The sequence below is a fragment of the Mauremys mutica genome, chromosome 7, assembly GCF_020497125.1.
Source record: "Mauremys mutica isolate MM-2020 ecotype Southern chromosome 7, ASM2049712v1, whole genome shotgun sequence".
Lineage (NCBI taxonomy): Eukaryota > Metazoa > Chordata > Testudines > Geoemydidae > Mauremys > Mauremys mutica.
In genome coordinates this window covers 57,458,838-57,483,785 of record NC_059078.1, presented here as the reverse complement: position 1 = coordinate 57,483,785, position 24,948 = coordinate 57,458,838, and the positions used below count along the sequence as shown (strand labels likewise).

Below are 24,948 nucleotides of genomic sequence, written 5' to 3'. Positions count from 1 at the left end.
TCTGATCCTACCTCATTTTCACTGGCATTCACTATGTTAGATATCCAATTGCCACCAACCTTCTTGGTGAAAACCGAAACAAAGAAGTCATTAAGCACCTCTGCCATTTCCACATTTTCTGTTATTGTCTCCCCCCCCCCCCGATTGAGTAATGGGCCTACTTTGTCCTTGATCTTCCCTCTTGCTTCTAATGTATTTGTATTTCCATGGTACGGAAACGGCCAGGAGACCTCAGGCTAGGATGACGAGACCTCCCAACATTAGGGTCTTTGTCTTATATAGGCAATTATAACCCCCTCCCCCACAAAAAAAAGTGTCCCAATTTTTCACACTTGCTATCTGGTCACTCTACCTCACCAGCATGTGTTCTAGTCCCAGCTCAGCTAGTGAGTTGCTGTGATGCCTTTGGCAAGTTGCTTGAGTTCCCTGTGGCAAGAGGCAATCACTGTTCTACTTACCGGTTGTAGGAGCAGCAGTGATCTGCATGCTCTGTATAATTATGCTCTGTATAACCTGTATGTTCAAAAGGTCTGTTACACCTTCCCCCACCCCTTTTGTCAGCTCTCCCTCTTTAAGTACCTGTGAAGTGGCTTTCCCCTCCTCCACCCTCCTGGAATGCTTGTGGGATGAACGGGCTGCTCGAGCAGCTGGAAGATCAGAACTGCTCCAAGGTAGACAAGGTGTCTGGGGCTCTGGTTAGGCAGTGATCACATGCATGGACACTGCCCGAAGTGGAGTATGACCAACAAGTCATCTCTAGTCGCAGGCCATGAGGAGCAGGTCCTTAAAAGGGGAAGGGGACATGTGCTCAGCAGTGCACTCACAAGATTTTACCTCCCATGAAGGCCCTTTGCCCAGACCAATTGGCCAGTGGTTTGCCGTGTTGCATTCCATCGTGCGTTGGGAAGACTTACCTTCATCACACCGTCCATCACTGTGCTGTGAGACACTTACCTTGAAGGATCCTGACATCTCCAGTGCCATGCCTGTCCTGGGAGCGTGAGTATGTGAGTGTGAATGTGACCCCTCCCCCCCCCCCTCCTTTTGAGCTTAGCTTTCAGTATAATAAATGTGCTGCTTTCTGCCAAACTCTGGTAGGTCATTAGTCCTCCCTAAGCTTACTAGCTGGCCCAATTTTCTGTAACATTACATACCTCACAGGGTGGTTGTGATGCTTAATAAATGGCTATCTGGAACTTGGAGATCTGCTGCTGATGGTTGCCATATAAGTGGTAGGAGTTATCACACAACCAGGACTAGGCCTGGATCCTCTAAAGGCAGAAGGGAAGGGCAGAGGCTCCTTAGAACAGTGCCAACTTTGGTGCATGAAAAAAGACCTATCTTCATTTTGATTTGCCCACAGGCTGTTGCGAAGGCCAAGACTACAACTGGCTTAAATAATGAATGAGATAAGTTCATGAAGGATAGGTCCATCAATGGCCATTAGCCAAGATGGTCAGAGATGCAACCCCATACTCTGGGTGGCCCTAGGCCTCTGCTGACAGATGCTGGGACTGGACAACAGGAATGGAGCACTTGATGATTGCCCTGTTCTGTTTGTTCCCTTTGAAGTATCTGATATTGGCCACTGTCAGAAGACAGGACACTGGACTAGATGGGCCATGGGTCTGACCCAGTATGGCCATTCTTATGTTCTGATGAAACTAGATGTGCCATTACCACGAATGGTGATGACTGTGCAGTGTGTAGGGGGGACTGTACAGCTAACACCCCTTGGGCAATTTCAGAGATAATTGTATTAACAGTCATTGGGGCTCCATTGTGCAAGGTGCTGTACACACAGGCCTGCTCTACAGTACACGGTTAGGTTGATGTAAGGCAGTTACATTGACCTAATTATGTCAGTGTCTACACTACAACCTTGTTCCTGCCAACCTAAGTGCCCTACTACACAGACATAACAACTCCACCTTGACATAAGCCCTACGCCTCTTGTAGGTGTAGTTAGGACAACCTTTAGTGTCTTTGTAGACACTGTTATTTACATTGGCTGTTGGCAGTCTTGTCAGTTTCAGGGCTCCATGCTGCCTCGTCCAGCTCCCCACTCCAGGAGGCGAGAAACCTGGCAGGGAACAGGGAGACAAGAAGCCTGGGTGGCAGCTTGGCTCCGGCAAGGGAGCTGGTGGTTAAAGGTCAGTTTTCTGGAGATTAAACTGGTTTAGATGGGCCATAGCCCACTGTATTTTTAATCACTGAGTAGAATTAGGAAAACATGCATTTCAAATATCAGAGGGGTAACCGTGTTTGGTTTTGTGGATACAGACTATGAGGAGTCCAGTGGCACCTTAAAGACTAACAGATTTATTTGGGCATAAGCTTTTGTGGGTAAAAAAAATCCCACTTCTTCATGCATCTGAAGAAGTGGGGGTTTTTTTACCCACAAAAGCATATACCCAAATAAATCTGTTAGTCTTTAAGGTGCCACTGGACTCCTCGTTGTTTTTATGCATTTCAAAGGATCCCTTTAGATTAATGCAACACCCTCAAAGCCCTTCAGGGCAAACATTGTGTCATGTGTTTGTACAGCACTCAGCAAAATAGGACCACAACCCCTGCTGGGATCTTTGGATGCCACCATATCAATATTTACTACTATATTTGTTTTTGAAATTGGTTTACCTACTGCTGGTGCAGGTAATATCTAGGCTTGTTAGAACTTAGAGCTCAAAGGGAAAAAATCAGTTTATTCCCTATGTTTGACAGTATTTTGTGCATAGTAAATTTTACCATTTCTCACATTTTGGAGTGTCTGGCCCACAGGAACAGAGAGAGAAAAGCTTTAAGAACAGGAAAATGTGACTGTAAAAGACACAAAAATTGGCTGGGGAACTTGGGGGCAGATGGGAAACACAAAACTCGTTTTTTTGAAACCAACTAGATTATCAGTTAATGATGTCCCTTTAACTTTATTATGGATCCATGCTTCCTGGCCTCTTGTGAACACTCCAACTCAAAGGTGATCCTATAAACCAGTGTGAGAACAGGTTTAAGCTATTCCTTTCCTACATACTGGTCCTCTCTACTGTGTTTGCTCTTTGGAACACCAGATCACAGAACAGGTCTATCATGTCAGTCTGGTATCTTGCTTCTGCCAATAACCAGTGATTCAAAGGAAAGAGAGCCCATCACCCCTGAAGCTCACAGCTAATTGTGTACTGCTATAAGGATGGAGAGAATTCCTTCCTGAGCCATACAGCAGTCAGCTGACATACTGAAGCATGAGCTTTGAAAGCCTTTATTTTTCAGCATCCAGAACTTCAGATACTACTTGTACTCCAGTAGCACCCACACCACACAGAGAGGAACACAGCAGAAATTACAATCCAAGACAAAGAGCATACAAAGAGGAGGAAGACAATCACAATATACAAGAGGATATCATATGCTTTTTAAAATATGCACCTATTAGCTATCCCCCAGTGCTACTCCACATACCCATTAGTTGCCAGCTATTTTCTTCTTGGCATTACAGAAGTGAGTCCAGAGGAGAGATCTGAAGGAGAGTGCAGCAACCTAATGTATTAGTTCAGAGAGGGCATTCCATGAAAGAAGGGGCAGCATCCAAGGAGATGGTTGCAGGAGATGCAGACAAATGGGCAGTTTAGTGAGCACTGGTCAAATTAGCCATTGATGCTATGTGACCGGATGTCCTGTGCTAGTGAATGAGAGAGAGGCTACAGGCTGTGTGGGTACCACTCCCTTCTTTATTTGCCTGTCATGCATCCATCAACCGCCTCCTTGTTCTCATATGCTGCAACATCGTCAGGAAGGGAGCGTGAGCAGCATTCACTTTGCCCATCCTAATCTTACATGTGTTAATCAAGACCCCTCTGGCCCTTCTCTGCCTTGTGAGCCACTGACCTGAGGCTTTAGAAAAAATTCTCTGCAAGGCTAAGCTATCCACACACCTATTGCTGGAGGTTTGCAGCAGGTCCCTAAGAACTAAGTCCAGGTGGCTGAATGTGGCAGGGAGATGGATCGGTGATGTGATCTCTACCTTACAGAGCAGTTGGCTGGGAAGCACTGACCAAAGGGAAAGATTTCACGCATGGTGATTCCCAAACGTTTTTTGGCCAAGCAGAAGTAGGCCTGTGGTTCCCTTCACAGCCCCTCAATGCTACTCCTCACCTGGACAGAGGAGGTGCTGTAGAGCAACACTGACACACCCAGTTGCTCTGAAGGCTGCCTTGCTGTGGAATGCCTGGCACTGTAGTAGCCAAGTTGGTGGCTTCCATTGTTTGTGGGATATTTTTCCTCCCTTCTCGCATTCTCCTAACAAAGATTCTGATTAATGATCGCTCATTCCTAATTGTCAAATTTCTTTTCCTTCATCCTGTGTCTAATCACCAGTGACAGAAGCCATTACGCAAATGAGAGCAGACGACTTCCCACAACTGTTCTCGTTGGTAAAAGCCTTGTAATTTAAAGCTCTGATTTGTAGAGGAAAGCTGCGTTTCCCCAAGGCGTCCGGGCATCTGTTCCACTTACACTCCGAGAGCCTCCACTTCCGCTCCCTCCCCCGCCAATTAATCCTCTGCTCGCAACAAATATTTGACTTGCAAGGCAGTAATTAGAACTTACTTTGCATGCGTTCACCACAGCGAGAGCTTTGCCTCCTCCTTCCTAGGCTTGCTCATCTCAGAGCCCGTCCCATGCAGCAGCAGAGCAAAACAATGCACGATGGAGGCAGTGACGGCTCGCCTCCTCAGAGGGAAGCTTCCCGCTGACCTCCAACCTCCCAAGACACCGTGGTGGTAGAAGCCAAGCTCTTCAACTGGAGGGAGGCGAGCTCCAATAGCCATCGAAACGCACCAGGAACCTCCTTACAAAAAGGAGGTGAAGGAGGCAGAGGGGGAAGCAGAGATGTAGGAATATAAAGGTGAAGACTAAAGGAAAGCCCTGAGGAAGGAAAACACAGTGTTTCCTACCTCACATGATGGCTGTGAGGCTTAACAAATGGCTCAGGGCAGCACACTAAGCTGTGAAACAGAAAGCCGCAGCTATGGGAGCTGGGAAAGCTGCATGATCATGGACTGCACACCATGTCTTGAAAGCCACTGCCTGACCTCCCTGCTCCCTTGATGCCCCTTAAAGCAGCCAGCCACAGGGCAGTTCATCTGTATGAAGGCAGTAGCAACCTGCCACCTTTCTACAGGACACTGTTCAGCCATGAAAGCACATACAGCCTGGAACCCAATGGCCAAAAGGAGGCCTTCCGCTTCCCTAGGAGAATCTGCCTTCAAAAGAGCGGGGGAAGGGGTGAAGACAAAGAGCAAACCAGAGAAGAGACAAGAAAAAGACGTAAATTAAACACACAGGAGTCAGATCAGGGGTGTTTTTCTCAGAGCGAGCGTACACACACACACACACCACTTCACCTTCGTGCCTGTTTCCACATCTGGAAAAAATGGACTAATACCTCCCTCTCAGGTCTGTTGTGAGGCTTGTTTGTAAGGTGCTTTGTGTTCAGTGGATGGAAGTGGCCACCAAAGGGCGAGTGGACATTTCTGAACTGTGGCCTGTCACCAAAGTAAGTTACTTACATAAAAAGCATGTTCACAGCACAGACGCTAGACAGGGTCAAGCCAGGCACTCTCTCACATACCCATAACCTGACTGCACCGTGCTAGAGCTCCTCAGACCAAGTAACCCACTGCCAGTAACTCTGTCACCCAGCTCTCCACCCCCGACCCACTCCCACTCCCTCATATTTGCCATTTCCTCTCATTCAAACACAGATACCAAGAGACCTGAGAGCAATCACACTCACCACCCCCATTCTGCAGTTTTTACAGGTTAAACACAAAAATCCAATCAGAACATTGGGTTAGGGAAGTTCCCAAGACACCTTCATGAAGTGCCCTGATCTTGCCCACCCAGCCCTTCCCCAGCTTACTACACCTGCTCAGTAGTTACCTAAATTAATTCCCACCCATTGAGGTTTTGCCGATGGCTGAATACACACAACAGCTGATAATGAGCTAGCAGGCCTGTATGTACTCATTTCCTGGAAGTGTAACACACACGAGGCAACACCCATAGGCGTTGATGCACACCTGAAGCATGTGCAGGCAAGCTCCCACAGACAAATACTAACCTGGACCTCCAGGTGCAGATCTGCTGCTTACCAAATAAAGTGAGGAATTGGCTGATTGCACAATGGGAATGAGATGGCTCAGGGGACTGATAATGGCATATGCAGCTTTTCATCTCTACGCAGCACCTGCATCTCCAGCACATGCTGGTGCTGACAGACAGTCATGACTACCTGACAGTGACTGGGTGGTCTCTGGGAAAAGTTCTCATGCTTGTTGCCAAAGGACAAGAATCCATATTGAAGGCCATAAATCAAAGGGGACCAATTTACACTTGACAGTGCTCTCAGAGGTTAAGGATTGAATCAGCATATACTAGACTCCCTTCTCACTCTTAGAGGCATGGTTCCTTCAGATCAAGGGAAGGCTGCTTGGAGGGGCAATGTTCCCAGCTTGCACTGCTATTACTCCTGCTACACCTGCTCTGGGGATAAAGGATGTCAGAGGCTAGGGCTGTCAATCAGGCAGCTTTCACCTGCGCTGAATTCATTCAAACAATTTGAAGTGAAAGAGTCCTGAGTTCTAACCTCCATCTGCAACCAGCCTGGGTGGACAGCTCCATGTTGCTTTCCACAGGAGTCCTGATTAGATGCCTCCCTGGGGGCGTTCTCCTTTAGGGAGCAGCACTCATACAGAATAAAAACCACACACTTCTGTTGTTCAACATTGGTTGTATTTAAGAACTACATTTCAGAGGGTACCATGTATTTCTCTCACACACATACATACACAGCTTCCCAAGACCATGGCAGGGGCACTGAAAGCACAGGGTGGAAAGGGAGAGGGGGAAAAAAAGAGTCCATCAGTGCATTGTAAACTGAGCTTTCATGCCAGTCAAGTGCAGCAAAAACTGTACTGACACTTCAAAGTTAGACCTTTGGCAAATAAAGAAAAAAGGATTCCAAGGTTCCAGATATACCATCCTCTCCCTTCATGAGCCCTTGGAACTCCCAGCCTGGGCTTCAGGAGCTGGCGGTGCCCAACGAGCTGCTCAGAACACTGGCTGAGACTGCTGTGCTCCCAGCACCGGCACGCAGGTGAGATACCAGTTGAGTGTCTTCCAACCAAGGGCAGAGACACTGCACACACCAACAACTCTTGGGAAGGCTTCACTTTCAGCCAGAGGCAGAAGAGGGTCCTTCCTCCCTCCCCCAAGGCAGAGCGTTGACACGCATCCAGCTGAGTGACCTTCATTCTGATCTAGACAGTGCTCCGGAGAGGAAGTTTGTCTCCTGCTGCTCTCTTTGACCTTGGTTATAAACTGCTAAGTCAGGGACACAGGGGTGTTTGGTAACAAGTCTCCTTGCCTCCCCACGTGACCAGACAAGCACCTCTCTTGGTATCAGAGCCACAAATAGCGATGGTCAACAGCTAGACACTGAAGCTCCATCCAGATGCTGTCAAATAACTCAGTTTTGCTGAGTCTTTCTTCTATTCCTGCATAAGAGAAGTTCACAGTAAACGGTACAAGAGTCGTCCCAGCACAAGATGGGACATGGCAAGCCCTGGATATCGTTCTGTTTCCCAAACAACATCTCCTCCCTGGGCTACACACTTCACAGAAAACCAAATGTCACAATCAGCCCCAAGCAGGCAAGGAGACAAAGCACTAGGAAACATAGTGAAGTGAACAGCCTTCCCTGGTCAGCAGAGTGAAGTAGATGGAATCCAAGCCAGCTTCTCTAATCTTGATGATCAATTACAATTGTGTTCAGTACACAAGTTTCTCCCCCAGGAACAGCAGAGCAGTGCAAGGCAAGGCAAGGCTCCACGTGAGTTTGGAAGGCTCTGCAGGGAAAAGGACTAGGAAGGCATGCTGGTTTTTCAGGGCGAGTGCCAGGACTCTAAAAGGAAGTTCTGCTGCTCCTGTAGCTTCTCTCTTCTCATTCTGAAAACTGCTGGGCCAAGTATGAGAACACAAAGGATAAAACAAAATGAACACAGGTATGAAACAGAGTCTCCTTGCCTCCCCACGTGACCAGACAAGGAAGGGAGAAACACAACAGCCTCACAACATAACACACAGAGTTAATCAGTAAAGGGCACTTTCTGTGTTTTGTCCAGGAAGCCGGCACCCCCTGGTGGAGAAAAGGGAAGCTGATTTTAACTGGGCATTCATCAGTCTCAGGGCCCCAGGAGATCAATTTTGACATGGCTCCATCGTGGGAGACTTGGTGAGTGCCCTCAATCTCGGTCTCCCTCACCATGTTACATACACTTCTAACCATGCTGCAGCTTTAGAGAAAAGAGGGAGACCTTAACTCCTCAAAGAGCGATGCTGTGAATGGGAGAGAGGAGGTTTCCTGTGACCCATCTGACAGAGGCAGGACTCAAAGGGTGGCGTTGTGTGCACGCACACTGTATGGATTCAACTTGATCACCCTGCTAGGTACCAAGCTCCCAATACCCTGAGCACTGCATCTTGGCGGGGGGCAGGGGGGTTTCCAAACCATCTTTCCAGTTTCTCCTCAAACAAGTCATCACATGCTCATTCCTGCTGTCCGACGGTGCCAGGACCCAGCAAGGACAAGACCTCTAACACAACAGGATCATGGAACCTAAGGCTTCTTGCTATCCGACTGACTGTCCCAGATTTCAGGGGTACTGCGTCCACTGCCGGCACCATCACAGAAACCCAGCCACTGGGCCTGAGGAAACAAGACCACTCCTGGCTCCCTTCCAAACTGTTCTTTCAACACTTTACATTAAAATCCAAAGAAGGAAAGCATTCGAGTGCCAGACACCACATTCCTCGTCTTGGCAGACAGGGGAACACACACTTATTGGAAGCTGGATTCTTGCTCACTAAGTGCAGGTTCTTTCTTGGGAGATTCAGTTGGATGACAGTGAGGGAAGGGGGAAGGAGGTGGGCTAATGGTTTTGCAGTTCCAGTAGTCCCCTTAATTGTTGTGGAACGGGACAGAGATGGGCCAGGAGCCCATCAGTCTTAAGTGCTGCGTGCAATACTAGCGCTCAGTATCTTCCATTACTCGTGAACGAAGCAGCTCCACCGTCAGTCACCCAGGTGGCCAGGGACTAGTCATACCGACCCTTAATCATCATGTTCAACAGGGGACCCACCTGTTCAAGGCAAAAACATATTGTTAGCCATGGCAAGCGCACGGCAACAAGGGTGGCACAGCCTGCAGCCTGACTACCTCAAGCTATTAACCCATTAACTCCCACAAGCTAAGCTGGGCCAGGCCAGGCCAGAGAAGGGGATCTCAGAGGAACACAGATTGGGCAGAAGTGGAGCTGGTTATTCTGCCAGGTTAGCAGTGAACCAATCTCCTGGTATGATTCAGAGGAGATGTCAAATGAGTCTTGATCGCTTATGGTTATTAAAGATCCCCTAGCATTTTCCACAAGAGTTGACCACAGTGTCCTGGCCAATAGTGACAACTTTCCTACACAAAATCCCACCTGCAGTTTCAACTGGATACAGTTTTCTTCACTTCCTGTTCTAATCTTATGCCATACTGAACAGGGACTGCTTTATTTTGGAGTGGAGGAGCATTTCCTCTGTATCACCAGTAAGGTACTCTGGGGCAGGAGGTCACTTAAAATCACAAGCATTATAGAAAGCGAAGACAATACTTGTCCCTCAATCTTAAGGTTTGGCCTGCAGTCGAGGCTGCTCCTATTCCTCAGCATTCCCTGTGCATAGCCAGGGAAGGAATCTCTCATGTGTTAGTAATGAAAGGCATTTTTCTTTGAATCATCCAGATAGCAGGCAAATCGGATAAAAAACATTTGTTGACATTAGACAGAGATTAAAATGTTCTTGCTCTAATCAGTGGTCCAGGACCAGTGCTTGGAAGGGTTTATTGGCCATGAAAACATTTGTATTCAGCACTCAGTATTTCAACCTCCACCAAAGAGCTAATAGCCCTTCAAAACCAGATTCTGATTCCCAGTTTAATCCACTGGGTCTGAGATGCCAGCTGGTAAAAATCATATCGGAACTTAAGGGAGGGGAGAGCAAGGTGGTATTCAAAACGAGTCAGTTCAGAGGTCAAATCTCTCTCAATCCGGCAGAGCTACAGAAAAAATAAATGTATCTCACTAAAAAACTGATTATGGAGCATTTATTTATCACTCCCCCTGCTCCTGAAATATCACACCTTAATGTTGTCATCAGTCCCTCTGACCAGCATGCTTTTCTGCCAGCATCCACAACCAAACAGCGCAAGCTATGGGCAGTCGAGACTATTTCCCAATTTTTACACTATGTCACGGCTTGTACTCATCAGCCCAAGCACTGTAATTTGAGGATCTCAGCCTTTTGTGGCCCCAGGACTGTAAGGGTAGAGGATGAAGAATTGCCACTAGTGCTGTGTCACCCATCCCCATTAATATCACAGGCAGCCTCAGATGGTTTGCTGGGATCCAGAGTTCTGCAGTCCACACTTGGACATTTCAACGGCGGTGACAGCATCTCTAGCTTTTACTTTACCTCTTGTGGGTTTCCCAGGGCCTCTCCCAGCATCTTCTCAATGTTCCTCATTATCGCCACTTTCTGATGAGCCTTTAAGGGATACTCAATTCTCTTTGGGGTGGGCGCACCCTGAAAGTAAAGAGAAAGAACACCTAATTGTGTCCTTCCTGAAATGCCTCAGCCTTACCCCAATCTTAGCAAACAATGCCACTCATACCCAAGCACCCTGGCTATTCAACTGCAATACCCCCATGCTCCCAGGGGAAGAAACCAGCTTTTTGCTAGTGACAAGTCCTTATATACAAGATAAAGAACAGGTTAGAAGAATACATGTCAGGGATAGTCCAATCTAGGCATACTTAATCCTGCCTCAGCACAGGGGGGTGGACTAGATCAGTGGTCTCCAAAGTGGGGTGTGCGCACCCCAGGGGGTGTGCAAGACGATCCATTGGGGGGTGCAGCAGGAGGAGCGTCGCTGGAGGAAAAAAAGGGGGGGGGCAGAGGAGGGAGGGACGGAGCAAGCAGGGAAGCTGTCCCCAACCCCCACCCCCGGGCCAGGCCGGGCCACCCGGAATGCAGGGGCTTTAGGGGCTGCAGGGCCTTGGGCTAAGGGAGCCCTGGGCCCCTGGCCTGCAGCCCTAAAGCTGCTTTCGGAATGAGGCCCTGAGTCCTCCGGCCCCTGGAGGAGCAGGGGCAGTCGCGCAGCCAGCGGCAGGAAAGAAGTGGCGCTTTCCCCTTCAAAGCCCCGCTTCTCTCCAGCTGGCTTTGAAGGGGAAAGCGCCGCTTCTCTCTGGCCGCTGGCTGCGCAGCTGCCCGCGCAGCTGCCCCTGCTCCTCCTGAGTCCTCCGGCCCGTGCTCGCAGAGCCGCATTCTGAAAGGGGCTTTAGAGCTGCAGGCCAGGGCCCCAGGGCCCCCTTAGCCCAGGGCCCTGCAGCCCCTAAAGCCCCTGCATTCTGGGTGGCCCTGCCTGGCCAGGGGGGTGGGGGTGTTAGCTCCCACAATCATGGCCATGGGGGCGGTGCCGCGCTGTGCAGAGCCACCTGCACATCCCTTGCACCAAACGGGAGTTTCCCCAGGTAAGTGCTCTGCACCTCCTGCCTGCCCCAGCCCTGAGCCTCCTCCCGCACCCCCACCTGAGCCTCCTCCCGCACCCTAAACCTAATCCAGACCTTCAAATCGCTGTATCACTAAGTGTTAAACCAAGATTTTCAGAAATAATGAAGCATATTCAACCACATTGCTCTCACTAAAAAATATTATTAATTTTTTTTGAGCGCGCAAAAAGGGGTTTTGTGCCATTAATAAATAAAAATAAAAAAAATTTAAAAATATTGTTTATTTCATCTTTATCTCATCCCTTTTTAATTTCTATTTTTTGTGTATGTTTTATAGTGTACATAATATATTAGTACAGTAGTACATGTATATAATTTATACATAAATAAATATACATATATTGGGGGTACGTGCTCAAAAATTTTTTACTGATGGGGTGCGCGATCAAAAAAGTTTGGAGACCACTGGACTAGATAACCCTTTGAGGTCCCCTCCAGCCCTACATGTCTATGATTCAGGCAGTAAAGTTCTCCATGCTTGGCAAAGTCTGACATCCTGTCTTCATGCTGGGGTGCCACTGAGACAGTGGGAATCCTACTGAATAATGGGCTACCACAGGAGTGCAGATGGACATGTGCTTACCTTGTACCAGAAGTTCACAGTGATGGTGGTTCCCCCATTCAGCAGAGACTCAATGTGATGCCACCTGCATAGAAACCATACAAAATGGGAGAGTTACTATAAAAAAAAAATGAGCTGCACAGACAGACGTGTTGGATGCAGGCCAGAGTGCAGGAGAGGCACCTTGGCATGTCACTCAGTCACCAGCACAATCCCTTGAACAACTCCCCTTAGCTATTTAAATGTGTATTGCCAGGGCACAACTCACTGTAGTATGTGAATGCCTCATGCACATTAACAGATTTATCCTCAACATTCAGAGGTAGCAGATATTATTACTCCCATTTCACAGATGGGAAACTGAGGCACGGAGTGATTAAGACTTGTCCAAGATCTCACTACAATTCTGTAGCTTGGCCAGAAATAGGAGCTGAGATCTCCTGACTCCCAGTGCAATGCTTTAACTAAAAGACAACCCTTTCTGTCTAAATCCCTCCCCCACTTCGCCCAGCTCATTGGCTCCTCCTTACCAGTACATAGGGATGTAGAGCACATCACCCGGGCCTACCACTGTCTCATAGCCAACCACGTTCTGGAAATTGGGAAACTTCTCATAGTCAGGATTGTCAAAGTCCACCTAGCAGATCAAGAGAGACAAGGATGCAGCACTGATCAGCCAGAGGCCGGAAATTCAGGAGCGCACTCTGCTCAGACAACAGCCTCTACTGCAGGTTCTACCTGCAGATGTGTCCTGTGCAGCAGCTACATTCCTATACAGCGTACCAGTCCCACACACTTCCAACTCCTGCAGCACAGTCCAAGGCACATCTGCATCGAGTAGCTCTCTTGGAATATAACAAGGAGTCCAGTGGCACCTTCAGGGCTACCCAGAGGATTCAGGGGGCCTGGGGCAAAGCGGGGGAGCTGCGGCACATGTACTCACCCGGCAGCGGTCTGGGTCTTCGGCGGCGGGGGGCCCTTCAGTCACTCTGCGTCTTCAGCAGCACTGAAGGGCCCCCTGCTGCCGAAATGCCGGCCGAAGACCCGGACTGCCGCCAGGCCAGGGCTTGCAGGGCCCGGGGCAAATTGCCCCCCTTGATCCCTCCTCTGGGCAGCCCTAGGCACCTTAAAGACTAACAAATAACTGTTAGTCTTTAAGGTGCCACTGGACTCCTTACTGTTTTTGTGGATACAGACTAACACGGCTACCATGTGATCTCTTGGAATGTGTGTCTTGTTAAATCATTAAGAGGAAGAGGGGAGGAGGGAAAGGTACAAGAGAGGAAGCAATGTCCCTGCTACTTCCCTTCAGTAGAAAATGCTTATGACTCAAAGAAAAATGTCTTTGGACCAAAGCAAACAAAATAATCATACTGGTACCATTCCAGAAGAATTATGTTCTGTGGCTGACAAATGCATCACTCAAACACCCAAAGCACAGTGAACAACACTTGGCATTTCTACAGCATCTCAAGGTACCGCCAACATTCAGCTTCGGAACACCAGTGTGCTAGACAGAAGCTGGGAAAACTGAGGCACTAAGTTTGACGTGCCCTACTCAGAGCTAGAGCTCTGTCGGCTCCAACCACTAAAACATATGGCCTCACAGTGACACTGAAGAAGTCTAATTCATAACTCTGATGCACAACAGAGGCCCATTTTCCAACAACACATACTGATACCAAAGGCAACAGCTAGTGTGGGTGCTCTAATGACTCAGCACCAGGACAGGCACTGGTATGCTGTACTGATACTGGCATATCCCCCATGGAGCTAGTGATTTTTATGCATGTGCTTTTTTGGTGTGTAGTAGGGAATACAGTAACTCCTCGCTTAACGTTGTAGTGATGTTCCTGAAAAATACAACTTTAAGCAAAATGATGTTAAGCAAATCCTATTTCCCATAAGAATTAATGTAAATGGGGGGGTTAGGTTCCAGGGAAATGTTTTTCACCATACAAAAAGCTATATATTATATAGATATACACACAGTATACGTTTTAAACAAACAATTTAATACTATTCACAGCTATGATGATTGTGAAGCTTGGTTGAGGTGCTGAAGTTAGAAGGTGTAAGAGGGAGGGATATTTCACAGGGAATGCCTTGCTGCTAAATGATGAACTAGCACTCGGCTGAGCCCTCAAGGGATAACACGTTGTTAATGTAGCCTCTCATCAAGGCAGCATGAACAGGAGGGAGGGGAGACAGCATAGCAGACAGACACACAGCTTGTGTGTGGGTGTGGGAGAGAGAGAGAGAGAGAGATGCACACTGCCCCTTTAAGTAAGCTGACCCACTCTTAAGAGCGTTGTCTTTTTAAGTGGATCAGGAAGTTGAGACAGCAGCTGCTGCCCCAAGCTCTCTCTGTCTCTCTCCATCTGTGTTCCCTCCCTGCTCTATATGAAGAAGGGGTAAGCGGGGTACAGGGGGAGGGGGACACCCTGACATTAACCCCTCCCCCCCTTCACAGCAAGCAGGAGTCTCTGGGAGCAGCTCCAAGGCAGAGGGCAGGAGCAGCACATGGCAGTCCGGGGAGGGACAGCTGAACTGCCGATTGATAGCCTGCTAGGCGGCTGCAGCACAGGGAACTTAGGGGAGTGGGGAGCTGATGGGGGGCTGCTGGTCCACCCTGGTTACAAGCCCCCACCAGCTAGCTGCAACGGGCTGCTCTTCCTGCAAGCAGTGGACAAAGCAGGGAGCATTGTACAACTTTAAACAAGCATGTTCCCTAATTGATCAGCAATGTAACAATGAAACAACGTTAACCGGGACGACTTTAAGTGAAGAGTTACTGTAGATCCAGTTTACTATAGATCTTATTCTCACCTGGCTCTGCCTGTCACATGGATGGTGCACAGGGTAAGGGTAGAGGCATTCAAACTGATCTGGCGGGAACAGGATACACCGCTTGTAGCCCTTAATCTGAGCGAAGAAGTTCTGCTGCTCATCATAGTGAGCTGGTGTCACATTCCCTGCACAAAGAAAGAGACTGATAATCTCTCACATATACTTTAAAGGCTCGGGCAAAGGAACAGCTTATAGGCCTCACTGGGGCAACACCAACAAACTGCCATACATATCTATAGAACTACATGGAGCAAAGGAGCCTGAAGCACTTTACAAACCAGGCATTAAAGCAGGGCTAGCAACTGCGAGAGTTAAAGTTACAGAACGGTTTCCGTTTTAACCCCCATTCTCAGTTGCTCCCAACTCTCACTTTTCAGGATGAGTTTTTCCAATTTGGTCTCAGCCTGACATTCAGCCTGAAGGTAACATTTATGGAAAGTTTCAGCTGTTTGAGTACAAGAGTGGGAAAGAACTTGTTTTAAGGAAACCCAATAACTTAAGAACCTTGATGTCTGGAGGAAGTAAGATGAAAATATGGCACAGAAACAGCCCTCTCTAAAAAGGGCCTTGAGGGGCTGTTTCTATGGGAGGGGAAGATAGTGGTACATTTGCATGCTTTGCTCACAAATTTCTTTCCACTCCCATGAGATGCCAAATGACAGTTCCCGCACAGCAGGTCTTCATAACATGACTGTCCCTCCCCTTTCTCTGATACTTTGACCAGCAGTGAGATAGTTAGCAAGACTGATTCTTTCGGTTAGACTTCAGAGTCAGCTAGCCCTTAAAACAAACCCTGGACACCACTCTGAGCTACTGATTCTGTAAAGCGCTCAAGTAAGAAACAGGGGTGGCTACGTCAACTATTAGTTCAAAACGCACTGCACAACTCTTGGCTGTATCAGAGTTGGCACTTCAGGGAGTAATTTGACACGTAGAAATTTATCTTCCAGCAACCACAAGCAGAGGGATACTCTCAGGGCCGCCCAGAGGGGGGGGCAAAGGGGGCAATTTGCCCCGGGCCCCAGGCTCCGCAGGGGCCCCCAAGAGAACAGCGGAGGCTCCCGCCTCCACCCCTCTCCTGGAGCCTCAGCGCTTGATGTCTCCGGCGGAGCCCCTGAGCCCCGCCCCGCTCAGAGCCGCGTGGTCAGGGGGCGGGGCTGGGAGCTCCGGGCTGAGCTCCGCTCCCTCCGCTCGGCGTGGAGCTCCCAGCCCTGCCCCCTCCCCACGCGGCTCTGAGCGGGACGGAGCTGAGGCCCCGCCGGCCACACGCTGCGGCTGTTCCGGCGAGGCGCTGAGACTCCGGGCGAGGATGGAGCCGGGGGTAAGAGGCTGGGGCCGGGGCGGGGGGGAAGCGGGACCCGCCGCCGAAGCGCAGACCGGTCTTCGGCGGCGGGGGGCCCTTCCGTTCCGGGACCCACTGCCGAAGTGCCCCGAAGACCCGCGGCGGGGACCCCCCCCCCGCCGCACTTCGGCGGCGGGTCCCACTTCGGCGGTAATTCGGCGGCGGGGGGCCCCGCTGCGGGTCTTCGGGGCACTTCGGCGGCGGGTCCCGGAACAGAAGGGCCCCCCGCCGCCGAAGACCCCGGGCCCCCGGAATCCTCTGGGCGGCCCTGGATACTCTCCTGACCCTCTCTCCACATAACGTAAATTAAAGATTGTGTGTACAAGGAGTCCCCCTTAAAGCTATCTGTGCTGTTTCAGAGACGCTCTGCAAACAAGTGGTAAGTTCACCTGAAGGTGACCCCCAGAGTTGAAATTCACCAGAATTACCCAAGTCTCCCTCATGCCCTTCAGAATCAACACTGGTTGCTTACCTTCCATGCCAATAAGCAGCAAGTTAGAAGTCAGTTGCCCCCAGCCACGCTTCCCTTGCTGCTTGTTAATCCAGTTCCAGTTAAAGCCCAGGAAATCCACCACAATCTTCCTTCCAACCGTGTCATTCAGAGTCTGCTGCAGATACAACCTGTATTTCCCAGGGGAAAAATGAGTGTTAAGCATGCATATGGATACACAGGCATCTTCTCATCCACCCTTAGAGAGATGTCTTTCCCTGTCTTCCCTACACACACACACACCCTCCACACTAACAGCGATAGGTAGATTTCATGTATGTGGAACATGTGAATCATAGAATATTAGGGTTTGAAGGGACCTCAGGAGGTCATCTAGTCCAACCCCCTGCTCAAAGCAGGACCAATCCCCAGATTTTTACCCCAGTTCCCCAAATGGCCCCCTCAAGGATTGAACTCACAACCCTGGGTTTAGCAGACCAATGCTCAAAACACTGAGCTATCCCTCCCCCAATATCACAAGTTAACCTCAGGAACTGCCCAGAGAATTACATGTCCAACTCAGCTCTCTGTGCAGATGGGGGAGATATAGTTCTTTCAGAAATTCTACTCTGTCACCAACAACAGTGGCAAGGAAAACTATGAGAAATGCAGGTGTCTGTGGAAAGGAAAAGTTCCCACCATAGGAGGAAATTAAATCTAATTTAGGTCAAACAGTAATCGGTTGAGTAAGGATTTTGGGATGAGTGGGGCTTTGGAGCAATCCAAAACAAATTCTGAGATCTCAGAGAAACGGCTAGAAGAAACACTAACCAGCAAGTGCAGCAGGAGAGGAATTGTCACAGACTGAAGTGTCACTAGAGGAGATTTTGGAATTAATTGATAAACTTAACAGTAACAAGTCACCGGGACCAGATGGCATTCACCCAAGGGTTCTGAAAGAACTCAAATGTGAAGTTGCGGAGCTATTAACTATGGTTTGTAACCTGTCCTTTAAATCAACTTCTGTACCCAATGACTGGAAGATAGCTAATGTAAGGCCAATATTTAAAAAGGTGATCCCAGCAATTACAGACCAGTAAGTCTAATGTCAGTACCGGGCAAATTAGTTGAAACAATAGTAAAGAATAAAATTGTCAGACACATAGAAGAACATAAATTGTTGGGCAAAAGTCAACATGGTTTCTGTAAAGGGAAATTGAGTGATCGTGGATCGTTCTCTGAAGACATCCACCCAGTGTGCAGCGGTGGTCAAAAAAGCAAACAGGATGTTAGGAATCATTAAAAAGGGGATAGAGAATAAGACGGAGAGTATCTTATTGCCCTTATATAAATTGAAGGTACGCCCACATCTTAAATACTGAGTACAGATATGGTCTCCTCATCTCAAAAAAGATATACTGGCATTAGAAAAGGTTCAGAGAAGGGCAACTAAAATGATTAGAGGTTTGGAACGGGTCCCATATGAGGAGAGATTAAAGAGGCTAGGACTTTTCAGCTTGGAAAAGAGGAGACTAAGGGGGGATATGATAGAGGTATATAAAATCATGAGTGATGTGGAGAAAGTAAATAAGGAAAAGTTATTTACTTGTTCCCATAATACAAGAACTAGGGGCCACCAAATGAAATTAATGGGCAGCAGGTTTAAAACAAATAAAAGGAAATTCTTCTTCACACAGCGCACAGTCAACTTGTGGAACTCCTTGCCTGAGGAGGTTGTGAAAGCTAGGACTATAACAGGGTTTAAAAGAAAACTGGATAAATGCATGGAGGTTAAGTCCATTAATGGCTATTAGCCAGGATGGGTAACGAATAGTGTCCCTAGACTCTGTTTGTCAGAGGGTGGAGATGGATGGCAGGAGAGAGATCACTTGATCATTACCTGCTAGGTTCACTCCCTCTGGGGCACCTGGCCTTGGCCACTGTAGGTAGATAGGATACTGGGCTAGATAGACCTTTGGTCTGACCCAGTACGGCCGTTCTTATGAGAGGGAAGCTTAAATCCCAATCTATCATCAAGCAAGCGACTGTACAGTCAAGCAATGTTAAACAATATCCCCCAAATTTACTATTCCACTTACTTTCAGTCACTAACCACCAGAGGGGCCTCTCTGATTAAGAGTTTCTGTGGGGGAATGTCTGTGAGGGAATATAGCACATCAACCTCAGATCTCAGCTGGTCAGACACCAAGGTGCCTTTAGTTGTAGGGGACCAAACTATCAGAGCCTCTGCCACTGCAATCTCAGCAGTACATGCATTAGACACTCTATACCCATATTTACCAGCAAAGCTGCTTAAGTTCTCTGATAGGTTCTGGCATACCATCTGAAAGGGAAAAACCTGAGGGGGAACTGAATGGCTCTGAAAACTGGTAATGGAATACAGAACCATTGGGTAGTATACAGCTGTTTCAAACTCAGCAAAGGTTAATAGCATCCAGAAGTTGTTACCATCCAGTGACTGCTTGGTGGCCTGTTGAAAGCAGCTGCTGGGATAAGTCTAGTTGCTAGTGGATAAGCAGCCACATAAATATTGCCTGCACAACTGCCACTAATTTGCACTGTTGCTAGCAGTGTCAGAAGAGAGGCCATGCACTGTGCAACAGAGACTGAACACCATTCCCATCTGCCAAGCCAGAGCTGGCATACATTGGTGGGGCAGCATGGGAAAAGCTGGATTGCCAGTGGGTGACTTTGCTAGGCGTCATGGCCTTTAACCTTCAGTGCTGCCAAGCAAAGCATCTTTCACCCAGCACTGTAGTCCCACCAAAGAACGTGAAAGTCCGATCAGGCAAACACTGAAAAATTCTGTGATAAATGTAGAGAGACATCTTTGAAACACTTAACAAGTGGATGACCAACCCTAGGACACCTGAGACCACCCTCCTCCAACACTGAAACTGAGGAGGAGAAATCATAGTGAAGATGAAAAAAAAGCAGGTCCAAATGCACTCTCAAATCATTTACAGTGCCTAAACTTCAACCTATCACCCAATTAAACCAGTACAACTGCAGAGCTTTCCAAGTATCACATACCTCTCACCACTCCCTTGCTGCTGTATTTCCTGGAGTCTCTCCACAAACTCACTAAACTTCATCTCTTCCCTGTTCGACTTGGGTTTGAAGTTCTTGAAATTGGCCATTTTCTTCTCATCATAGTACAAAAACTTGTATGTGCTGGCGCTATACACTGAGAAATCCCCATTGCCAATGTTCTCCTGGAGGTAGTCCAGGTCCCACTTCAGGGCGGGATACACCAAGTTTGTATCTGTCAGGACCACTGGCTCCTAGATAGCAAAAGAAAGCACATTGGTTCAAGGATTTCTGGAGAAACTGGGAGATAAGTAACTCATTATCACAACCATACAATTTTCCTTCTGAAGCACTAGGAAGGGGGAGGAGGAAAATCAGGCAACAGGGTCTGGGAAGAAGGAGGAAGAAAGTCCCAAATAAATAGACTGCCAAAAATACAAGAAAAATTAGGAACTAGCCACCACTTTCTCATGACACACTCACAAAGGAATGCCAGATGCCACTAATCAACTCTATAAACCAGCAATAGAAGCATGTCAGGGAAGGATACAGAAATTACTTTATTTGGTTAGATCACATGGTCTTTCTAGTCCAATATTCTGACTTAGACAGCAGCTAGTACTAGGGATAAGACAGTCCCATACTACAAAGAGTATGAGATAGGCTATGAATACTCCACACCACCTTATAGTGGTCTTGAGTTTGATTCCTGGACTGGTGGGTCTAGGAATGATGCTGAAGAAGAGTGCTCTGTTCCAGGAAAGTAGGTAGAAATATTTGTATTGATCCTTAGAAGCCCCTTTGGTAAGTTAAGGAGCAGTGCTGAAATCTGAAAGGAACCAGTCTTTGTCTCGTCCTCCTCCAACAGAAAGATCAGGCTGAGGCACAGGCAAAGAGATAGCAGAGATTATCCCATTTCCTAGATGGACACAGGTGTAGTCAGAATCCTCCCTAGAGAGAAATTCCATCTATCTCCCCTACACCATAAACAGTTACTTGAAGACACCCCAGTCTTTTCCATATTTCTTTCCACACATACTCCCCAAACTTCCTAAGAACCATGTCATGTTTCTAAGGGCTAATCTACACTAGAAGTGCTACATCGGCACAGCTGCACTGATGCAGCTGCACCGCTGTAGCGCGTTAGATGAAGACGCTCTCCTGTCAGCATAATAACGCCACCTCCACAAGAGGCCATGGCTATGTCGGCGGGAGAACATCTCCATCAACATAGCTCTGTTCACACTGGCACTTAGATCGGTATAACGTACGTCACTCGGGGAGTGGGGGGGGGGGCGGCTTTTCCACACCCTGAGCGACACAAGTTATATCAACATAAGCCGTAGTGTGGACAAGGCCTGAAACTTGCATGCCCACTTCCCTTCTTATGAATTTGCTGCCATGAAACCCCAAGTACCTCACTCATTTCATAGACATTAAAGATGGGGAAGCCTTACTAAATCCCATCTACTTTGAACCATGACAACGAGTATAGGATTGGTCCCTACAGTACTGTCTTCAAATTGGTGACAACACCCAAATTTGGCATGTCCAAATTTGTAAAAACATTACTTTACAAAATAAAGTTCTCATGATTTACATTCCAGAACAAAGATCTAACTTTCCCTGAAGCTTTTGCAACTGAAACAGGGCAGCAACTGACAGAAAGGCTGACTATAAACAAAATGGGAAAACAAACAAGATTAATTTTTCAATGTCCAAAGAAAAAAGGGAAACAGCCAATGTGAGAAGTAAATGATAATTCAGTTACTTTCAATATTAATGTTGCTGCTTACAACACAAGAAATTAAAGCACTGCTTACAGTGTATGATCTTGTACATGGCAATGACTCAAGTGGCTTCTCTTTGGAGGTGATCCCACAGCCCAATTCTCTCTCCTTCAGAAAGCTTTCCCCATACCTAACCTACATTTCCTCTCTAATCTTCTCTCCTTTACTCCCAGTTCTATCACATATACCACCTTTAGAAATCCCGCTCTCTTGCTAGGTGCTCACAGCCTTTGGAGACTTACCCCGTGAGCCCTTTAACCACAGCGCATAGATCCCTGGGCTGCTATACCCATCCAGAGTGAGGCAGGGGGTGCTCACACCTGCTCACCAGGAACCCCCAGTGCACATGATCTCCCACACACAAACACACACTCCTTGTCAGATACACATCAGCCCATCACATCAGCCCCCATCACCCTAGCCTCCCACCTATCACACCCCAGGGCCTTGCCCCCACACACCCCCAGCACCACCTAGTGCCATGCCCCCCACACCTAGTTCCCCCCCGTCGCACTCTGTACCTCAAAGCAGCACCCTTAACCCCCATATTCAGCACTGTCATAATGATATGTTTTGTACAAAGTATGCCTTGTGAGGTATCATTCTGAAAGGCTTGACCTGTTGAACATTAACATTCTGTTGGATTATATGTACTATCTTTGTATGTGAAGTTATGCAGTTTTGCTGTGTGTGTTACTGAAATATGTTGTGAGATTGGGAAGACCCACAACCAGCCGTTTAGATACAACAATGGAGTAGCCAGAAGTGTCCATGGCCTATTGAAGAGAATCCACTTTCTCAACAACCATCTCAGAAAAACCGCATATACAACGGTGACTGCTTGACCCATATCATAGCAAAAGATCTTTCCAGCAAACTTGAAGAAACTATAAAAGAGGGGAAGTGTCATCATCGTTTGGCCTCACTCCCCCCACAACTCAACACCTGGAAAAAAACACCTACAAGACAAAGACTGAACTGGGGAGGGTGGTCCTGGGCTGGAGGCATAGGCACTGACTCTGGGGGTGCTCCAGCCCCAGAGCACCCACAGGAAAAGAACAGTGGGAGCTCAGCACTGGCAGCTCCACTGAGCAGCTCCTCCCCTCTCTCGCAGCACCTCCTGTCCATGGCAATCAGATGTTCAGCAGCATGCAGGAAAGGGAGGAGGAGCAGGGTGCACTTGAGGTAGGGGGCGGAATGGGGCAAGAAGAGGCAGGATGGAGGTAGAGAAAGGGCAGGATGGAGGTGGGGTGTGGGTGGGAGCTTGGGGTGGAGTGGGAGCAGGGCCTGAGGCATAATGGGAGTTGAAAACACACACACGCACACAAATGGCAAATCACAAAGTTGGCAACTCTGGCTGGAGGAGAGTCCCAGGCTGTGAACTGAGGAACTACACCATCTGTCAGGACGAGACACTGCTTGATTCAAATCCTGTTTAGTTTACAGAACTGCAAATGTATTTAATTTCTTAAGTGACCAACTTTGATCTCTATGCTAGCTATTTATAACAACTTAAAATCTATAGCTCTATAATTAATAAATCTGTCATATTTTACCTAAAACAGTGTGTTTTGGTTGAAGTACTTGGTAAATCTCTGCTCAGTTTACAAAGGCTAGTGTGTGCCCTCTCCACCTCGAAGGAGGGACGAACTGGGTAATGAACTTATACCGGTCAGGCTTCTGACCAGGGCAAGACGGTTCAGCTCCGAGGTCCTAGGCTGGGGGCAATTGGCTGGAGCCTCTGTGTTGTGGGTTCATGAGTGCCTGGGAGAAGCATTCATGTAGCTCAGCTGGGTGTGCCCCTGCCTGTTGATGTTTGTGTACGTGCCACGCCCGTCAGAGGCGTGTAGCTTGACACAGCATCACAGTGTGAGCGATGCCCCAGGCTGGTGGGACAGAGGCTCAGCAGCCCCACGGTCCATCCTGCCCCAGGCCCCTCCCCACTCCCAGCGCTCCCCACCTCACCCCCTAAATGCCCCTTGTCAGACTGGCGGCCCGGGCACCTCGTTCTCGATCAGCTCCTCGGCGCGGGGGTCGCTGTGGCTGAGCCGGGGGATGGGCTGCGTCCGGAAGCTGTAATGGCGGAACTGCGACTCGCTCCAGCCGGGCCCCGCCGTCTCCTCGGCCTCCTCCCGGGCCCCGGAGCCCCCCGCCTCCGCGGACGAGGAGGAGGCCGCCGCCATCGCCGCCTACACCGGGATTGGAACCCGGAACCGGAAACACCCGCATTCCCCGCCATAGTGAGGCCGGAAACAGAAAGCAAACCATAGAGAGGAGAAGCCCGAGGGGCTCCAAAGAAGGGACAACGAGAGGGAGCGGCGCCCGCAGCAGCACGGGAGGGAGAATTGCCCTGGGGAGATGCTACAGCTCCCCCAGGGGTACAAAATGAGAAGGCAGCAGGGAGAGGGTTGGGTACTTCAGGATTTTATTCAATAATAAAAGGCTCCAATTGAGGAAGGCCCAGATCCCCAAAGATATTTAAAAAAATTATTAAAGCTAATGTTAAAAAATATATATAATACATAGATTGGGGAAAGAGTGTCTGTACATCTAGGTAGAGTGCTTAGATTATCCACAAAGTTAATTTTTAAAAGTCAGATGATACATAGAGTACATAATCAGCAATAACCCAAATACAGGTGAATAGATTTAACAATATAGTTTACATATTAGAATCTGAATACTCATGTACATCATTCATAAAAAGTTGTATGGAGATTTGGTTGTGGAAAGCAAAATATAATCAATGAGTAGAGATTATCCCTCAGTAATTGAGAATTAGGTTGGTTCAGAGGCAGATTTACCATGAAAGAAACAGTGCATGGCATGGGGCCCCCAATGACAGGGGGACCCCAAAATGCAAGACAAATCTGATCTGACAACCTGCCCCTGAGTCCCGGCCGGTGGTGCAGCAGGAGGCTCGCTGTCCCTCTCCCCACAAGGGGCATGAAGGGACGTGCCAGCAGCAGGGCTAAGGTGGCTCCCTGCCTGCGTTGCCTCCTTCCTTCCACGCTGCTCCCAGAAGCAGCTAGCATGTCCCTGTGACCACTGGGAGGGTCTGTGTGTGTGTGTCTCTCCGCACATTGCCCCCTGCCCCGACTCCACAGCTCCCATTGGCCAGGAACTGCAGCCAATGGGAGCAGCGGGGGTGGTGCCTGTGGGCAGTGGGGCACAGAAAACCCCTGCCCCCTGCCTAGGAGCCACTGCCAGAGGGGTGCACCAGTCGCTTTGGGAGCCACACTGCCCCCCTGACC

General features: G+C 48.5%; 1 protein-coding gene across 1 annotated transcript; it reads right to left on the bottom strand.

The window, feature by feature from the left end:
- Positions 1-6,770: 6,770 nt before the first annotated feature.
- HIF1AN (hypoxia inducible factor 1 subunit alpha inhibitor) lies at positions 6,771-23,919 on the bottom strand. Its single transcript, XM_045024352.1, has 8 exons — positions 23,698-23,919; positions 19,908-20,158; positions 16,896-17,044; positions 15,061-15,206; positions 12,762-12,868; positions 12,253-12,316; positions 10,573-10,683; positions 6,771-9,197 (listed from the first exon to the last, which is right to left on the bottom strand). The coding sequence occupies exons 1-8, from the start codon at positions 23,875-23,877 to the stop codon at positions 9,153-9,155; spliced, it is 1,053 nt and encodes a 350-aa protein (XP_044880287.1). The 5' UTR covers positions 23,878-23,919; the 3' UTR covers positions 6,771-9,152.
- Between the last annotated feature and the right edge of the window lie 1,029 nt (positions 23,920-24,948).